Below are 13,162 nucleotides of genomic sequence, written 5' to 3'. Positions count from 1 at the left end.
CCGGGGAGGTCGCTTAATACTATAATGGAGGAGGAGTCCGAGCTGCCACGGGCCTCCCAGCCTGTGCGAGATGACCACAAGATCCAAGCACAGTCGTCCAGCGACAAGATAGTTCAGTGGCTATCACCAAGGAGTGATCACTTTCCTACTCCTCGAGGATTCCATTTCCTATCGGCTCCCATACTGCCGTCATCGCCCTCGACAAACTCGGTGGACGACTCCTCCAACTCTCCCTCCTCGTCGACGAACCCTTGGAACCGGATCAGCACGTCGACGGACGTCACCGAGTTTGACGACATCTACGACGTTTCGGACGACGAAGGGATCCAGAGGATGCCGTCCAGGAGGTCCTCGATGAAGCGCCAGAGCAGCGTTCGCAATACTTCGTCGAGGCGAGCTGCCCCCGTGCCGGCATCTCATAGGGTCCTGCCCAAGTTGACAATCCCGGCATCACAAGAGCAGAATGCCGAACCCTATTCGGGTAGGCCAGAATTCAAGAAGCTTTTGTCACCTGTGCCACCGACGCCGCCCGCAAAGGTGGAGATGTCACCGGCTGTCATCTCCTTCCTGCAGTCACATCAGGCTCGTGATGTCCCTGCAGGCTCGGCGCCACCATCTCTAGATGGAAGCTTAAGCTCCGAGCAGATGGCTGCCATATCCGCACCGCCCACTCCAATTATTGGCGCTGGTGAAGCTACAAGCACGGACTGGACTGGAGTTCAATTACAGCCTGGTGCCCTCGCAACTCTACGTGCTTTGTCCGGGGGCTCCGATCTGGCGGAGGAGGAATACCAAAATGAACAAGTCATCGAAATCCCGGAGGAGCCCGCACGGGAGATGGAGCAACAGACACCGCGTCTGTTCTCCTCCCCTGCAACGGCGCCCTTCTCTGAGGCTCTCCACGGAGCAGCAACAATCATTAAATAACCTGACAACACTCGAGATCCCGTCGCCTGGCGGTTTCTTTTCAGGTCTCACCCCCCGTAGCCGAACAGCATGGCATATGTCATCCGAGACTCCTGATGACAACGCACCACCTACCTCGACCACCGCCGAGCAATTTTACCGATGCCCGTGGAATGACCAGCCTGCGCCACCAATGCCTGCGATGCCGCAGTTCTTCTCTCGCGCTCTGCCGCCACCCCCTCCGCGCCCCCAACGCTTCTCGGACAGCCAAGCACCATCCGCACCAATTGAACAAGTTGTTGAGGTGCGAGCAACTTTGTCCGATGGCATCCCAACGGCAAGGCCTGTAATCCTCGAGCATGTTGTTGAAGCTAGAGGCAACAACTCCGATGGGCTCCTTACTGCTCGCCGCGTTCCTGGACGCAGAAACCCGTCAGCCTCTTCGGCCACAGCTGCGGAGCCGGTGTCTCCCCACGAAGGCGATGCGACAGAGATCGTTACCGTCTACGACCCGGAGTACGCCAGGAAGCAACAAGAGGAGGCACTTTCCAACTTGGACAGAACCGAACTATGGCTCATGGCCCAGAAAGCCTACATGAAGGGTGTTCAGCTGGAAGAAAAGAGCGATGCCAGAGATGCAGTAGAGCCTGCAACCGAGCGTCTTCAGGTAACAACACCCTTGAAGGCCAAGTTCCCCGAGTCCGAACCTTCTCCCGAGGCCTCCCACAAGAAAAAGGCTGTTCGGTTCTCGGAGATCGTGTCCAAAGCCGACATTCCCAAGTCTTTGCCCTCCAAGATTTCTCGCCAAGAGTCTGCTTACTACCGCGCCTTCCAAGGAATCATCATCCGTAGCCGTCAGCAAGACTCTTTTGTACACCGCCTGCCACGGTATGAGTACTTGCAGGCCCAACGCCTCTCGTTGCGTGAGGAGCATCGCAACCAGTTATTAGGCAAGTATCAACTATCTGTCTTGCCTCAGTCCGCCAAGAAGCGCATGAGCGCCAACGTTGCCCGCGGTGATGACATTATTGAAGATGATCTTGAGAAATTGAAGCGTGAGAAGGAGGCGGAGGCCCTTAGCCAGATGGCCGCCGCCAACTGGCACGTCAACGCCTTCAAGGCCCTCAACGGTGGACGCCTATTCTGTGCACCGCTCTCGAAGCGCCTGGCCCGCCTCTCCCGCATGGCTGGCCCCTCGGAGCGTGCCAGAATCCTGGACCTTGGCGGCCAAGCAGCTTGCGACTGGGGTTGGCACTGCGCGTTCATGTACCCCAGCGCCAAGGTCTACACAACAACGACAAAGGCTATCCGCCAGCTTTCCAACTCCAACATCCGAGGCCCGCCCAACCACCGCCAGGTCGCTGTACAGCGCCTTGCCAAGCTTCCTTTCCCTGATAACTACTTCGACCTCATATCGGCCCGTGAACTGCATTCAATTCTCAAGTTTGTTGGCGAGAACGGCGAGGATGAGTGGGAGACCTGCCTCCAGGAAGCCATGCGCGTGCTCAAGCCTGGCGGCTACCTCGAGTTCTCCGTGCTCGACTCGGACATTGTCAATACCGGTCCCCTGGGTCTGGCCAAGTCGGTCGAGTTCGGCTTTGCCCTGAAGACCCTGGGCTACGACCCCAACCCGACAAAGCTGTTCCTCAGCCGCCTGCAGCGCGCGGGCTACAAGGATATCCGCCGCGGGTGGATGTGCCTGCCGATGGGCCAGAAGCAGCCCGTCGACCACAGCATTGTCCGCGACAGCTTCGGCTGCGAGATCAAGCTGCAGCTCGAGGCCCAGGTCCAGGGAAGCACCGAGAACATTGCCTCCATGACGGGCCTCGCTGGCAGCTGGGCCTGGGAGCGCTGGCTCCTGCGCTGCGAGATGGAGAAGGTGGTCTGCGAGGGCCGCCTGCTCGAGACGGCCGAGATCCGCGAGGCGGGCCAGTGCCTGGACGGCGTGCACGCCGTCATTGAGGAGGGGCGCCAGCGAGGCGCCGCCTGGAGGATCCTGAACGGCTACGCTATGAAGCCCAAGCCCCAGAAGCAGCCTATCCACATCGCTCTTGTCCCCCAAAGAAAACAGTAGAGCAAGAGCGCTGGATACTGCGTACAATGTGGCACAGGTCTGCCAGGGTTTACTTTATATCTTTTCTTTGGTTAGTATGGTTTATGATTGTTGATGGAACATGACGGGCTACGCCCTTGGTATATAGGAATCAGAGTGAGCTGGGTTGCTCTAACAGGCCGGCAGGTGTTGAGGCAATCGTGTATTGGGATTAAATGGAGACAGGGGGCGTAGCGGCGCACTGGAGGTGATGTTAAGTGTCGAATGTGTTGAATAGCTTGGGTCATACATATCATCTTATCGTATATAGACGTGTATACAATGTGCTGTAAGATTCCTCGGATTTGATATTTCTCTACACGTCAAGCTCGTGACATGCTTTGCTTGAGCAGAACCTTTTGGTGCTGCCTTGCCACTAATTGCCCTCATCTCCTCGTGAGAGTAGCAAATGAATCACTTCCATCGGCTAGAAACTGCGACAACTTTGGTCGCCAGCCGCCCTGTCACATACTTCAAGGCTACAAAATGAATGTGTACTCCAAGAGGATGTGTTGTGATAGTTACTCGACAATCTTCAAAACGGCCACAAGTGGAGTAGCTGGCTGAGTGCCTGACTGAACCAACTGCCTACCGTACGTTCATATTATTTGGGCCTGATTTTCATGCTGGAATTTCATATCCTTCTGTAGGGGCTGACGTCGGGCAATGCGGTATACTCCCTCCCGTACGGAAGCGTGACTCACGACCTGTTTTCGAAGCCCCGGGCGTGCCACATGATCTGATCAGCAGCAGCCAACCTATCCAGGAGATTGGGCTTCTGACAGGGTAAGCTACAGGGTAGCCACAGGGCAGCATCTACAAATCCTACTGAGCTTACACTGAGGAACAACTTAGACTGAGTAAAGTTAAGAAATGGTATATGAGATGGATGTGAAGCGGGAAACCACGGACAGCCTGATGAAGGAGGTGAGGTGAGGGGCGCCATTGAAAATGAAGCTGTAGCGTATTCTATTCGGCTTTATACCTATCCGAAAGGCAATGTTTCGATAGAGCGCAGTATTCGACACACGTTCTTTGTTCTAATAGGATTGTTAATATAATATATTTATATAATATAAAAACAAAGATTATATAAACTGATATTTAAAGTAATGTCGCGGCCTTCTTTAACGACTAGCAGATAAAAAATACAAATCACCTCAACCACAAGTCTACATCTTCACCCCATTCCTACACTCTACTTTCCATGCAGGAGGAGCACAACGACAAGCAGACCCTAAACTCAGCCAAGAGATATTCCCCTGAGACAGTCACCATGAACCAATCCAGATTCGGCGGTGGATTACCACCAATCAACCAAGATCCAAGCGAAAAGCAAGCCGATAAGCAGAGGGCAGAGACGAAAAAGCATCGCAGAGCACGCCGGAAGGAAGCACACGACCGCAAATACGAGATATTTGGGACTCATGGTGAGTTGCAGTCATCCTTGGAAGCGCCTGACGACAATGACGACGACACTACCTCCCAGCAGGACTCCCAGCAGGACGACGACGAGTACCTTGACTGGGATGATTTGGGAGGATAACCCGAGTAATTCAAAGAGTAATCTTCCCAATTGATTGTGCCCGGGTGTCTGAGAACCAGTGTTGGTAACTGGCGACCATGAGGTCGCCAGCAGAGCCTCATGGAGAACGAAGAGAGCCCTAAGGCTCTGGCTACTAGCAACGAGACACGTTGAGAGATCATGGAAGAGACACGGTATGTACTAAGTGACAAGAAGCGGTGAGTATTATGGTAGTTAGTCTTGAGCAATGACAAGTCAAGTTCGCTTCAACACTGTAAAACGTACCCCTGTGCTCCTTGTGTTTATTGGCGACCTAGAGTTATACAAGCCATCTCGCCATAATTCATATTCAGCTTTTGGGTAACCTTTACTTCATTGCATATTTCGTGTTTAGTAGAGAGTCTTTTGAGACTATATGGTCTTATCCTTGCTGTATGCGGGTTCGATGTTATATTCAATATCAACAGAATTGTCTCACCGGTGAGTAAGCCCCTATTAACCCCCTTTACCCCTTATCAGAATACAGGACTACTTTTTGACAATCGGAGGCGCTGATACGCTTCCAATCAAGTTTCACTGTGATTGTTCGCCAGAAATTAGGTTATCTTGGTCAATAGACTCCTGCAATTGAATAGGTATCATAATCTTAAGCTTCGTAGGCAGTCGATTATTGAGATCAGTAGCCAGAAGTAAACACTGATTGTCCCGAGAACAATCGAGCCCGCAGCTCATATATATATCTTTCCAATCTCGTCTCCGAGATTCATATTTCTCTCCTTCCCCCATCGCCGCGTGATACCTGTCTCTGTACGCGAACATCCTCTCCCCATACAACCAGAGCAGTATCGTCGACAAAGGCAATACTTCTATTTGGTATTTGACTATCAGCAACCCATCTTCTCCATCGGAGGTAAACAACTGCCTATAGCTTTGACTCTGATAGAGCCCAGCTCTTACAAGACTTCCATCCCCACAGCTGCCATGGCATGCCCCAGCAAAGTCTCTTCATCCGTGGGCGGCGGTGCCACCCACGGATCTCTCCCCAATGGTCTTCCGCCCGTCAAGCTCGACCTGCTCACCAAATGGGAGCAGACCCAGATCCGTAAAATACGCAAGAAGCGCCGGGCCCGCCGACGCCACGGCCTCGACCGTAAGCTGGCTCACATCAACGTCAACAACAACGACGTGGTGCAAGACAGCGAAAGCGATGATGACTCGGTTGCCAACAACGAGGATGAAGAAGAACACATGCCGTACGACTCCAGCGACGAGCGTGACGACTTTGATCCCGATTGCTGCTGCTACTGTGCTTTCGTTGAAGGTTTCGATGACTAGGTGCGGACGGGGCCTCCCGTGTGTGCCTGTGGGGAACGTAACATCATCAGGTTGAACTTCTTTTGCTCTTCATTCCCCGGGACGCCGGGTGATAAGCAGCTCGGCTACTCTCTTCATACAAATCTTATAACGGCGTGCTTACAATGCTCCAACGTCGCAGCACGTTTCCGATGCATGCTGTAAGAGCCAGGGGGCGGGTATATCGAGACCCTCGCCTCATCCTCTTCAGGACCAAAGCTATACAGGCGCCCAACTCATGGACGGGCCATCGACAACCTCCTAGCTAAGGGGCATAAGCCACAATACGGAGAGACTACTACAGTGTCCAAAGGACAGAGAGGATCCAACGACCGAGATGATCATTACAACCCAACTCACGGCACACCACGACGTCGTCCCAGGTCCATCTAGTCAGGCACATATTTACACCACCTGTACAGTAAGGCATGTTTCCTTCACCAGCGATTGATTTCTTTCTACTCCAGCGACTTTCATCTTTAGATTCTAGCGACATGGCATACACGCTATGTCATTGTCTTCTAGGGTCTCGTGGAACCCGTAACAGCGAATTCTTGGTCGACAAATGGCTACGTCGACATAGCGGCCCGGTTAGGGGTAATTCAGGGTCCGTGACCGGACCAAACGAAGCGGCATAAAAAGAATGATCAATGGCTCTATCTCTGGGAGAATACACGACTCCTTGCGATTTTCGTCACCAAAAGAGATAGGGACTATTCCGACCTCTTAAGATCAGGTTTCTTGGTAGGACAATACACTATGCCTGAAGCCCATTTCGTTGACTTGAGTGATACGTTGTGTTGTATTAACGGGGCATAAGCTGCATCCTAAAAGATGGACAGGCCGGTGGGCAGACTTTGGTTGTCTGTACTGTAGGCAGTGCTACATTTTCATTGAGCAGTGTGCTATTTACAACATGGTGAGTAGCGTGAGCCGTTTAATATGTACATGACGTGAGCTGTATACTCCATTGTCCCTTTGACTATCCGCTCTTTACCAAAACCAATACCAAGAACTCCAATTCTGTCCGTATTTTTACATGTCATTTCTTCGTTTGAACCCGTTAACGCCAGATTCCCGCACTGTAGAATACAATTGATGCAGTTGCCAGAGCGATTGGCTGTTTACTGAGAGCTTCCCGCGGACTTCTCTGCAGGCTTTTCTACGGGCTTCTCTGCGGACTCCTCTGCATGGATTTCCAGCCCGCTGTTGTCTTCTTTGATGCGGACAGTAGCAGTCTCCCCTCGCTTCAGTTGTCCCCTGATAATCTTGTCTGCTAGACCATTGCCAATCTCCGTGGTGATAAGGCGGTTGAGTGGCCTGGCACCGAACTTGGGATCGTAGCCTCTCTCAGCAAGCCAATCTCGTACCTTGCCATCAACACTCAGCGTGATACGGCGATCATCAAGGCGACCTTGAAGCTCTTTCAGACGGATATCCACGATGTCCCTGAGCGCCCCCAGTGCAAGACGCTTGAATACAATGAAAGAGTCGATTCGGTTGAGGAACTCAGGAGGATAAGTGGCACCGACAACGTCGAGGACAGCTTTGCGCACATCTGGATCGACTTCACCTGTGGGTGTTTCCTTGTATGGGAAGTCAGGATTGGCCCCGACCAGGATATCGGCCCCGAGATTTGACGTAAGAACAATGATGGTGTTCCTGAAATCGACCTTGTGGCCTTGCGCATCAGTCAGGTAACCCTCATCGAGCACCTGCAAAAGCAGGGCCGAGATATCCCGGTGCGCCTTTTCAAACTCGTCGAACAAGAGCACGGCGTACGGCTTCCTTCGCACGGCTTCTGTGAGTTGACCAGCATCGTCATACCCAACATAGCCGGAGGGTGCTCCAATCAGCCTCGAAATTGTATGCTTTTCTTGGAACTCGCTCATATCGAACCGCACAACCGCTTGCTCGGTGGAAAAGAGGAAATTGGCGAGCTTCTTGCAAAGCTCTGTTTTTCCGACACCAGTTGGGCCCAGGAAAAAGAAGGATGCAAGAGGTCGGTTGTCGCCGCTAAGGCCAGCTCGTTGCATACGCACCGCGTCCGCCACCGCCTTGAGCGCTTCGTCTTGGCCACGGACGGATTCGCGCAGGGCGTCCTCCATATGCACGAGCTTTTCGATGTGTCCAGAGGTGAGTTTGGTGACGGGGATGCCGGTCACTCGCGAAACCACATTCGCTATGTCATCCGCAGTCACGGAGTCATGGATCAGCGTATCGCTGCCGGGTGTAGCAGGCGGCTCCTCGCCTTCTTTCGGGAGTTTCTCTTCCAGGTTGGGAATGACCCCAAACCTCAGCTCTGATGCACGGCCAAAGTTGCCTTCCCGTTGGGCCTGCTCCAGTTCGATTCTGGCCTTGTCCAGATCTGCCTGTACTTGCTTTAGAGAATCGATCTCGCCCCGTTCCTTCTCCCACCTCTCGCTCAATACTCGTTCCTCATCCTGGAACTTCTTGAGGTCAGCCTCGAGCTTCTCCCGACGCTCGCGGCTTGCAACATCCTTCTCTTTCCGGAGACTCTCAAGTTCGATCTGGATAGTCATGATTTTCTGATCAAGGCGCATAATATCCTCGGGCTTACTCTCTTGTTGAAGACGAAGAGAGGAAGCTGCTTCATCCATCAAATCAATAGCTTTGTCCGGCAGAAAGCGATCAGTGATGTATCGGTTTGAGTATGTGGCCGCGGCCACGAGAGCACCATCGGTGATTCGGACACCATGGTGGACTTCGTACTTGTCTTTAATACCCCGGAGAATACTGATGGTATCCTCGACGGTTGGTTCGTTTACTAGGATTGGCTGGAAGCGTCTGGCTAGTGCGACATCCTTTTCGATGAGTCGATATTCGGCCAGAGTGGTGGCGCCACAGCACTGCAGTTCACCCCTCGACAAGGCAGGCTTGAGCAGGTTGGAAGCATCGATAGAACCCTCGGCCTTTCCTAGGCCAAGAAGGATGTGCAGTTCATCGATGAAGAGAATGACCTCCCCGTTGGCTTGCTCGACTTCGGACAGGACCTTCTTCAGACGCTCCTCAAAGTCGCCGCGAAACTTGGCGCCAGCAATAAGCGAGCCCAAGTCCAGTGATATCACTCTCTTGTTTTTAATGCTTTCCGGGACATCTCCCCGTGCTATGCGCAGAGCTAAGCCTTCTAAGACGGCCGTCTTGCCGGTACCCGCATTGCCGATTAGCACTGGGTTGTTCTTGGTCCGGCGCGAGAGAATTTGAATTGTCCGTTGTATTTCCGAATCTCGACCAATCACAGGATCCAACTTGCCGTCCTTGGCCTTTGCTGTAAGATCAATTCCGTATTGCTCCAAAGCCGGCTTTTCGGGTTCGCCCCCGAGGTTCATACGGTGAGTACCACCCGGTGGATGTGGTCGGCCATTGGCATAATTTCGTGTTGTTGTATGGGACAGGATTGGCTGCGGCACAATTCTTGCTGACGCCACGAGCGCAGCTCTAGAGTATATGGAAGGTTGTGAACTTAGGCGGGCGATCCCCCGAGGCGAAGCATCCAAAACCCGCCTCGAGGAAGCGAGGACCTGTCTCCGCGCCAACATGGTTCAGAGTAAGATAGAGTACAAATGCAAATGAATGGATATCAATGATTCATGGATGAGGGATTTGTCTCCAAATGTCCCGTAAATCTAAAACCAGAGAAACATCAAAATCCAACCGGCATGTTCTGAAGACCTAGGCAAAGCTCATATACATATTCCGGTGTCGCCTTGGCGATAGCTTATTCGAGCTGCTTCCAGAAATCGGGTGCCGTCATTCTAAGCGTAGGCGGGAGTCTAGACTTTTTTGGGCCTTATCTTATCGGGGTTACTCAGCCGAGAGGGAACCCCCCAGAACCAGGCCCAAGAGGCTAAAGCTAAGGTGCATACATAGGAGGAGGAGTGAGGGGCTCGGGGCTGCATGCCCGCTAAGGACCAGGTGAGGATGACCCAAGGCATCCAGCATGAGGCCTAACTCGCCGCCCAAGGTGCATACGAGAAAGGTGATACATGTGGTTAAGCGGGTGGCTGGTGCACATTATTGGCTAATACCATGGCAATTTGGCTGAGGCTCCACCTTGAGGGTCCAAGTGCCCATTTTCCCCTACCCAAAAGAAAAATCCTCTGAATTGACCCCGCCATAGGAAAAACTTCCATTCTCTCTCTCTTTGGTCCCTTCTGCCCAACCGACTATTTGATACTTCTTCCCTCCCACGTCTCTTCTTCACCTTTTTCTGATACCCCCTCTCACGAGCTTCTTTTTCTTCCACTCGTGATTTTCCCTTCTCTACCACCACACCAAAGTCAAAATGGGTTTCCTCGACCTTCTTACTGATGCTGTACGTCGCAAGTCACTTTCTACTCTTCTCCCCTCATCTTGATGGGGAGGAGAGCAGTCAATCTGCCCAGCCGCAAGAGACATACAGAGAGAGAGAAACTGACTCTACTATCAGGGCCTCGCCACGCTGAACAGCTGGGTGCAGACCCGATCTTACATCGTTGGGTAAGTCATCCTCCAGTTACGAGCACACGAATTATTCTTTTTTGGAGGCGAGGGAACGTGGTGGACGCGAGTGCGAAAATCACGACCCAAGCCTGGCGCATATCACCCTTGCAACCAAAAACCCTTCCTTTACATGATGAGAACAATTGGTCCGTGTTTCCGAGCAGCTTAAGACCCTGCGCATGGCGACAGATACAATGCACTTTGTGCAGCTCTGATTCCTTCCTTAAGCTTTATTTTCTTTTTACAAAGCCGATCCACTTGCGAGGTAGAGCGACACTAACCTGTCTCAAAGCTACACCCCCTCGCAGGCCGACGTTGCCACCTTCAAGGCCCTGAAGGAGGCTCCTGATGCCACCAAGTACCCCAACGCTGCTCGCTGGTACAAGCACATCGCCACCTTCGAGGACGAGTTCGCCACTCTGTCCGGTGATGCCTCCAAGCCCTACACTGCCTACGGCCCTGAGGAGTCCGACCTCGTCGTGAACCCCGCCAAGGCCGCCGAGAAGGCCGAGGAGGAGGATGATGATGATGTCGACCTGTTCGGCAGCGACGAGGAGGAGGAAGACCCAGAGACCGTCCGCATCCGTGAGGAGCGTCTCGCCGCCTACCGGGAGAAGAAGGCCGCCAAGCCTAAGGTCGCTGCCAAGTCCATCGTGACCATGGATGTCAAGCCTTGGGGTATGTGGAATCCCACCCCTTTTGAAGAAAGAACGGACTGACACTAACGCTGTATGTAGACGATGAGACCGACATGGCTGCTCTGGAGGCCGCCGTTCGAGGCATCGAGAAGGACGGTCTGGTCTGGGGTGGATCCAAGCTGGTCCCCGTCGGCTTCGGTATCAAGAAGCTCCAGATCAACCTGGTCATTGAGGACGAGAAGGTGTCCACGACCGAGCTTGAGGAGGAGATCCAAGAGTTCGAGGACTACGTGCAGTCCACCGATATTGCTGCCATGCAGAAGCTGTAAGCTTTCTCTTGGGTAGCAATGGGTGTTGGGGCATGATGGTATTTCACTCCTGGCATGATGAATGACTTAGAGACATAATGAAAACTTTGATGATCATGATGGGAGGTACGGAACGATGGATTGGGTCTATCTCGCACGTCCCAAAGACGGACGCATGCGAGATATTTTAGATAGGCTCACACAAAACAAAATACACATACCTTGATGAAATACACAACTACATCTTCTGTCTTGATGCATATGGTGCCCGTTGTCGACCTTACTCACTTCATACTTTGTCCCATGAAACGAAATGCAAGGCAAGATAGAAAGAGATGGGTTCATTAGACATAAATCTAATAAAGAATACCAGATGTACGTAGAAGCAAGAGCCTTGAGATGTACCCCATACCATAGGTATGCATCATTGATGGGTATTTGGGACCAATTACCCTGTGTGCGGAGGTTGACAGGTCTGGCTGTCTCTAGGTGGTGGGTTTCCGCAGAGAGCGCCGCTAATTCCGTCATTTCGAGATCTTGGCACCCGATAGCCTGAAATGGAAGAACGGGCCCTCCATTTCTATAACTGATTCATACTTACGCCCGTCCACACGCCCACACGGCATCCTCTTAACCTCTGTCTGATTCCCTGTCGACGCGATTTGGTATATTGCCCAAGACCCGGGCTAGTTCTCCCTCGCCAGGGCCACCAATTCCCCTTTCTCCCGAATTCAAAACCATGGCCACACTCCGCGTCCCGATGCTGCGCAACCTCCTCGGCCGCCAGCTGCGGACGGTGCGCCCTGCGTACCAGCAGCGGCGGTGGGCGCAAGTCCAGGACGTGCGATTCCAGGACGCGCGGTTCTTGGCCACATCGCAGGTCTCGCGCAGCGTGACCGAGAAGTACAAAGAGAAGCTGGACCGCAAGGCCAAGGAGGAGGGGCTGCAGAACGTCGAGGAGCTCAAGGCCGCCTACGCCGACAAGATCTACGAGGTGCGCAAGAAGGACGGCGTCTCGATACCGGGCCTCGACGCCCTGCTCGCCGACGAAGAAGCGCCCTCGCAACAAACACAACAAACACAGACCGACAACAACGGCACAACCCCGCCGTCGACGCCGCCGCCTAGTCCGAAATCCTCGTCGTCGTCGTCCGGCGGCGCCGCCATGAAATCCCTCTCCGACATCCTCGACCTCGAAAAAGCCCGCGCCCTCCCCCTGAAAGAACTCACCGCCATCTGGCGCCTCCGCCACGCCTCGCAGCCGACCTCGCTCTGCGCCGTGCTGCCCTCGCCGACGTACCGGGCCCTCGAGCACGCGGCGCGGCGTTACCCCAACTTCGTGCTGCCGGTGCCGCGGGGCGCCGAGGTGGGCGCCGAGATGCACTTCCTGCAGTGGGTGTTCGACGCGCCCTCGCAGACGGCCACGGTGCTCTTCACGCAGCTGGCCGAGTACAAGGCGCGCGGCGAGTGGGCGCAGCCGCACACGTCCGTGACGCACTACTGGGACGCCGACCTGGCCCGCGACCAGGGCGCCGTCCTCATGGCCGGCCACGTCGTCGAGGGCCGCGGCGCCACCGTCGCCGACGCCCAGTGGCTCGTCATACTCCTGCAGAAGTACTACGGCGTCGAGGCCCTGCACGGCAACGGCGAGAAGCGCAAGCTGCTCGAGGCCTTCTCGCGCGGCGACGGGGACTTCAGCGTCGAGAAGCTACTGGAGGAGTCCGAGAAGTTGGGATAATGCCACAGCGGCGTGGCCTTGGCCGTACATTGAGAACATTTTACAGTTTCGGTATCACTTCCGTTCTCACATTCCCACATGTACGGACGTTGGTAAATT

At 53.8% G+C, this 13,162-nt stretch overlaps 6 protein-coding genes across 6 annotated transcripts; 5 read left to right on the top strand and 1 right to left on the bottom strand.

The window, feature by feature from the left end:
- Nucleotides 1-24: 24 nt before the first annotated feature.
- Nucleotides 25-2,980, top strand: PG985_007012 (uncharacterized protein; the record flags this gene model as incomplete). Its single annotated transcript, XM_066826781.1, has 2 exons — nucleotides 25-856; nucleotides 972-2,980. The coding sequence occupies 2 exons, from the start codon at nucleotides 25-27 to the stop codon at nucleotides 2,978-2,980; spliced, it is 2,841 nt and encodes a 946-aa protein (XP_066684456.1).
- Nucleotides 2,981-4,274: 1,294 nt separating this feature from the next.
- Nucleotides 4,275-4,544, top strand: PG985_007011 (uncharacterized protein; the record flags this gene model as incomplete). Its single annotated transcript, XM_066826780.1, has 1 exon — nucleotides 4,275-4,544. The coding sequence occupies one exon, from the start codon at nucleotides 4,275-4,277 to the stop codon at nucleotides 4,542-4,544; it is 270 nt and encodes an 89-aa protein (XP_066684455.1).
- A 960-nt stretch (nucleotides 4,545-5,504) lies between these two features.
- On the top strand, nucleotides 5,505-5,858 carry PG985_007010 (uncharacterized protein; the record flags this gene model as incomplete). The annotated part of the gene is made up of 1 exon (XM_066826779.1): nucleotides 5,505-5,858. One exon carries the CDS (start codon nucleotides 5,505-5,507, stop codon nucleotides 5,856-5,858), a length of 354 nt encoding a protein of 117 aa, XP_066684454.1.
- Nucleotides 5,859-7,000: 1,142 nt separating this feature from the next.
- On the bottom strand, nucleotides 7,001-9,436 carry PG985_007009 (ATPase; the record flags this gene model as incomplete). The annotated part of the gene is made up of 1 exon (XM_066826778.1): nucleotides 7,001-9,436. One exon carries the CDS (start codon nucleotides 9,434-9,436, stop codon nucleotides 7,001-7,003), a length of 2,436 nt encoding a protein of 811 aa, XP_066684453.1.
- A 746-nt stretch (nucleotides 9,437-10,182) lies between these two features.
- PG985_007008 (elongation factor 1-beta) lies at nucleotides 10,183-11,346 on the top strand (the record flags this gene model as incomplete). Its single annotated transcript, XM_066826777.1, has 4 exons — nucleotides 10,183-10,212; nucleotides 10,327-10,376; nucleotides 10,672-11,057; nucleotides 11,117-11,346. The coding sequence occupies 4 exons, from the start codon at nucleotides 10,183-10,185 to the stop codon at nucleotides 11,344-11,346; spliced, it is 696 nt and encodes a 231-aa protein (XP_066684452.1).
- A 718-nt stretch (nucleotides 11,347-12,064) lies between these two features.
- On the top strand, nucleotides 12,065-13,063 carry PG985_007007 (f1f0 atp synthase assembly protein; the record flags this gene model as incomplete). The annotated part of the gene is made up of 1 exon (XM_066826776.1): nucleotides 12,065-13,063. One exon carries the CDS (start codon nucleotides 12,065-12,067, stop codon nucleotides 13,061-13,063), a length of 999 nt encoding a protein of 332 aa, XP_066684451.1.
- Nucleotides 13,064-13,162: the final 99 nt, after the last annotated feature.

The sequence above is a fragment of the Apiospora marii genome, assembly GCF_038362585.1.
Source record: "Apiospora marii strain CBS 49790 chromosome Unknown utg000004l_segment0_segment1, whole genome shotgun sequence".
NCBI classification, from domain to species: domain Eukaryota; kingdom Fungi; phylum Ascomycota; class Sordariomycetes; order Amphisphaeriales; family Apiosporaceae; genus Apiospora; species Apiospora marii.
Note: the sequence above shows the minus strand (reverse complement) of the source record. Positions and strands in the feature narration are given on the sequence as shown.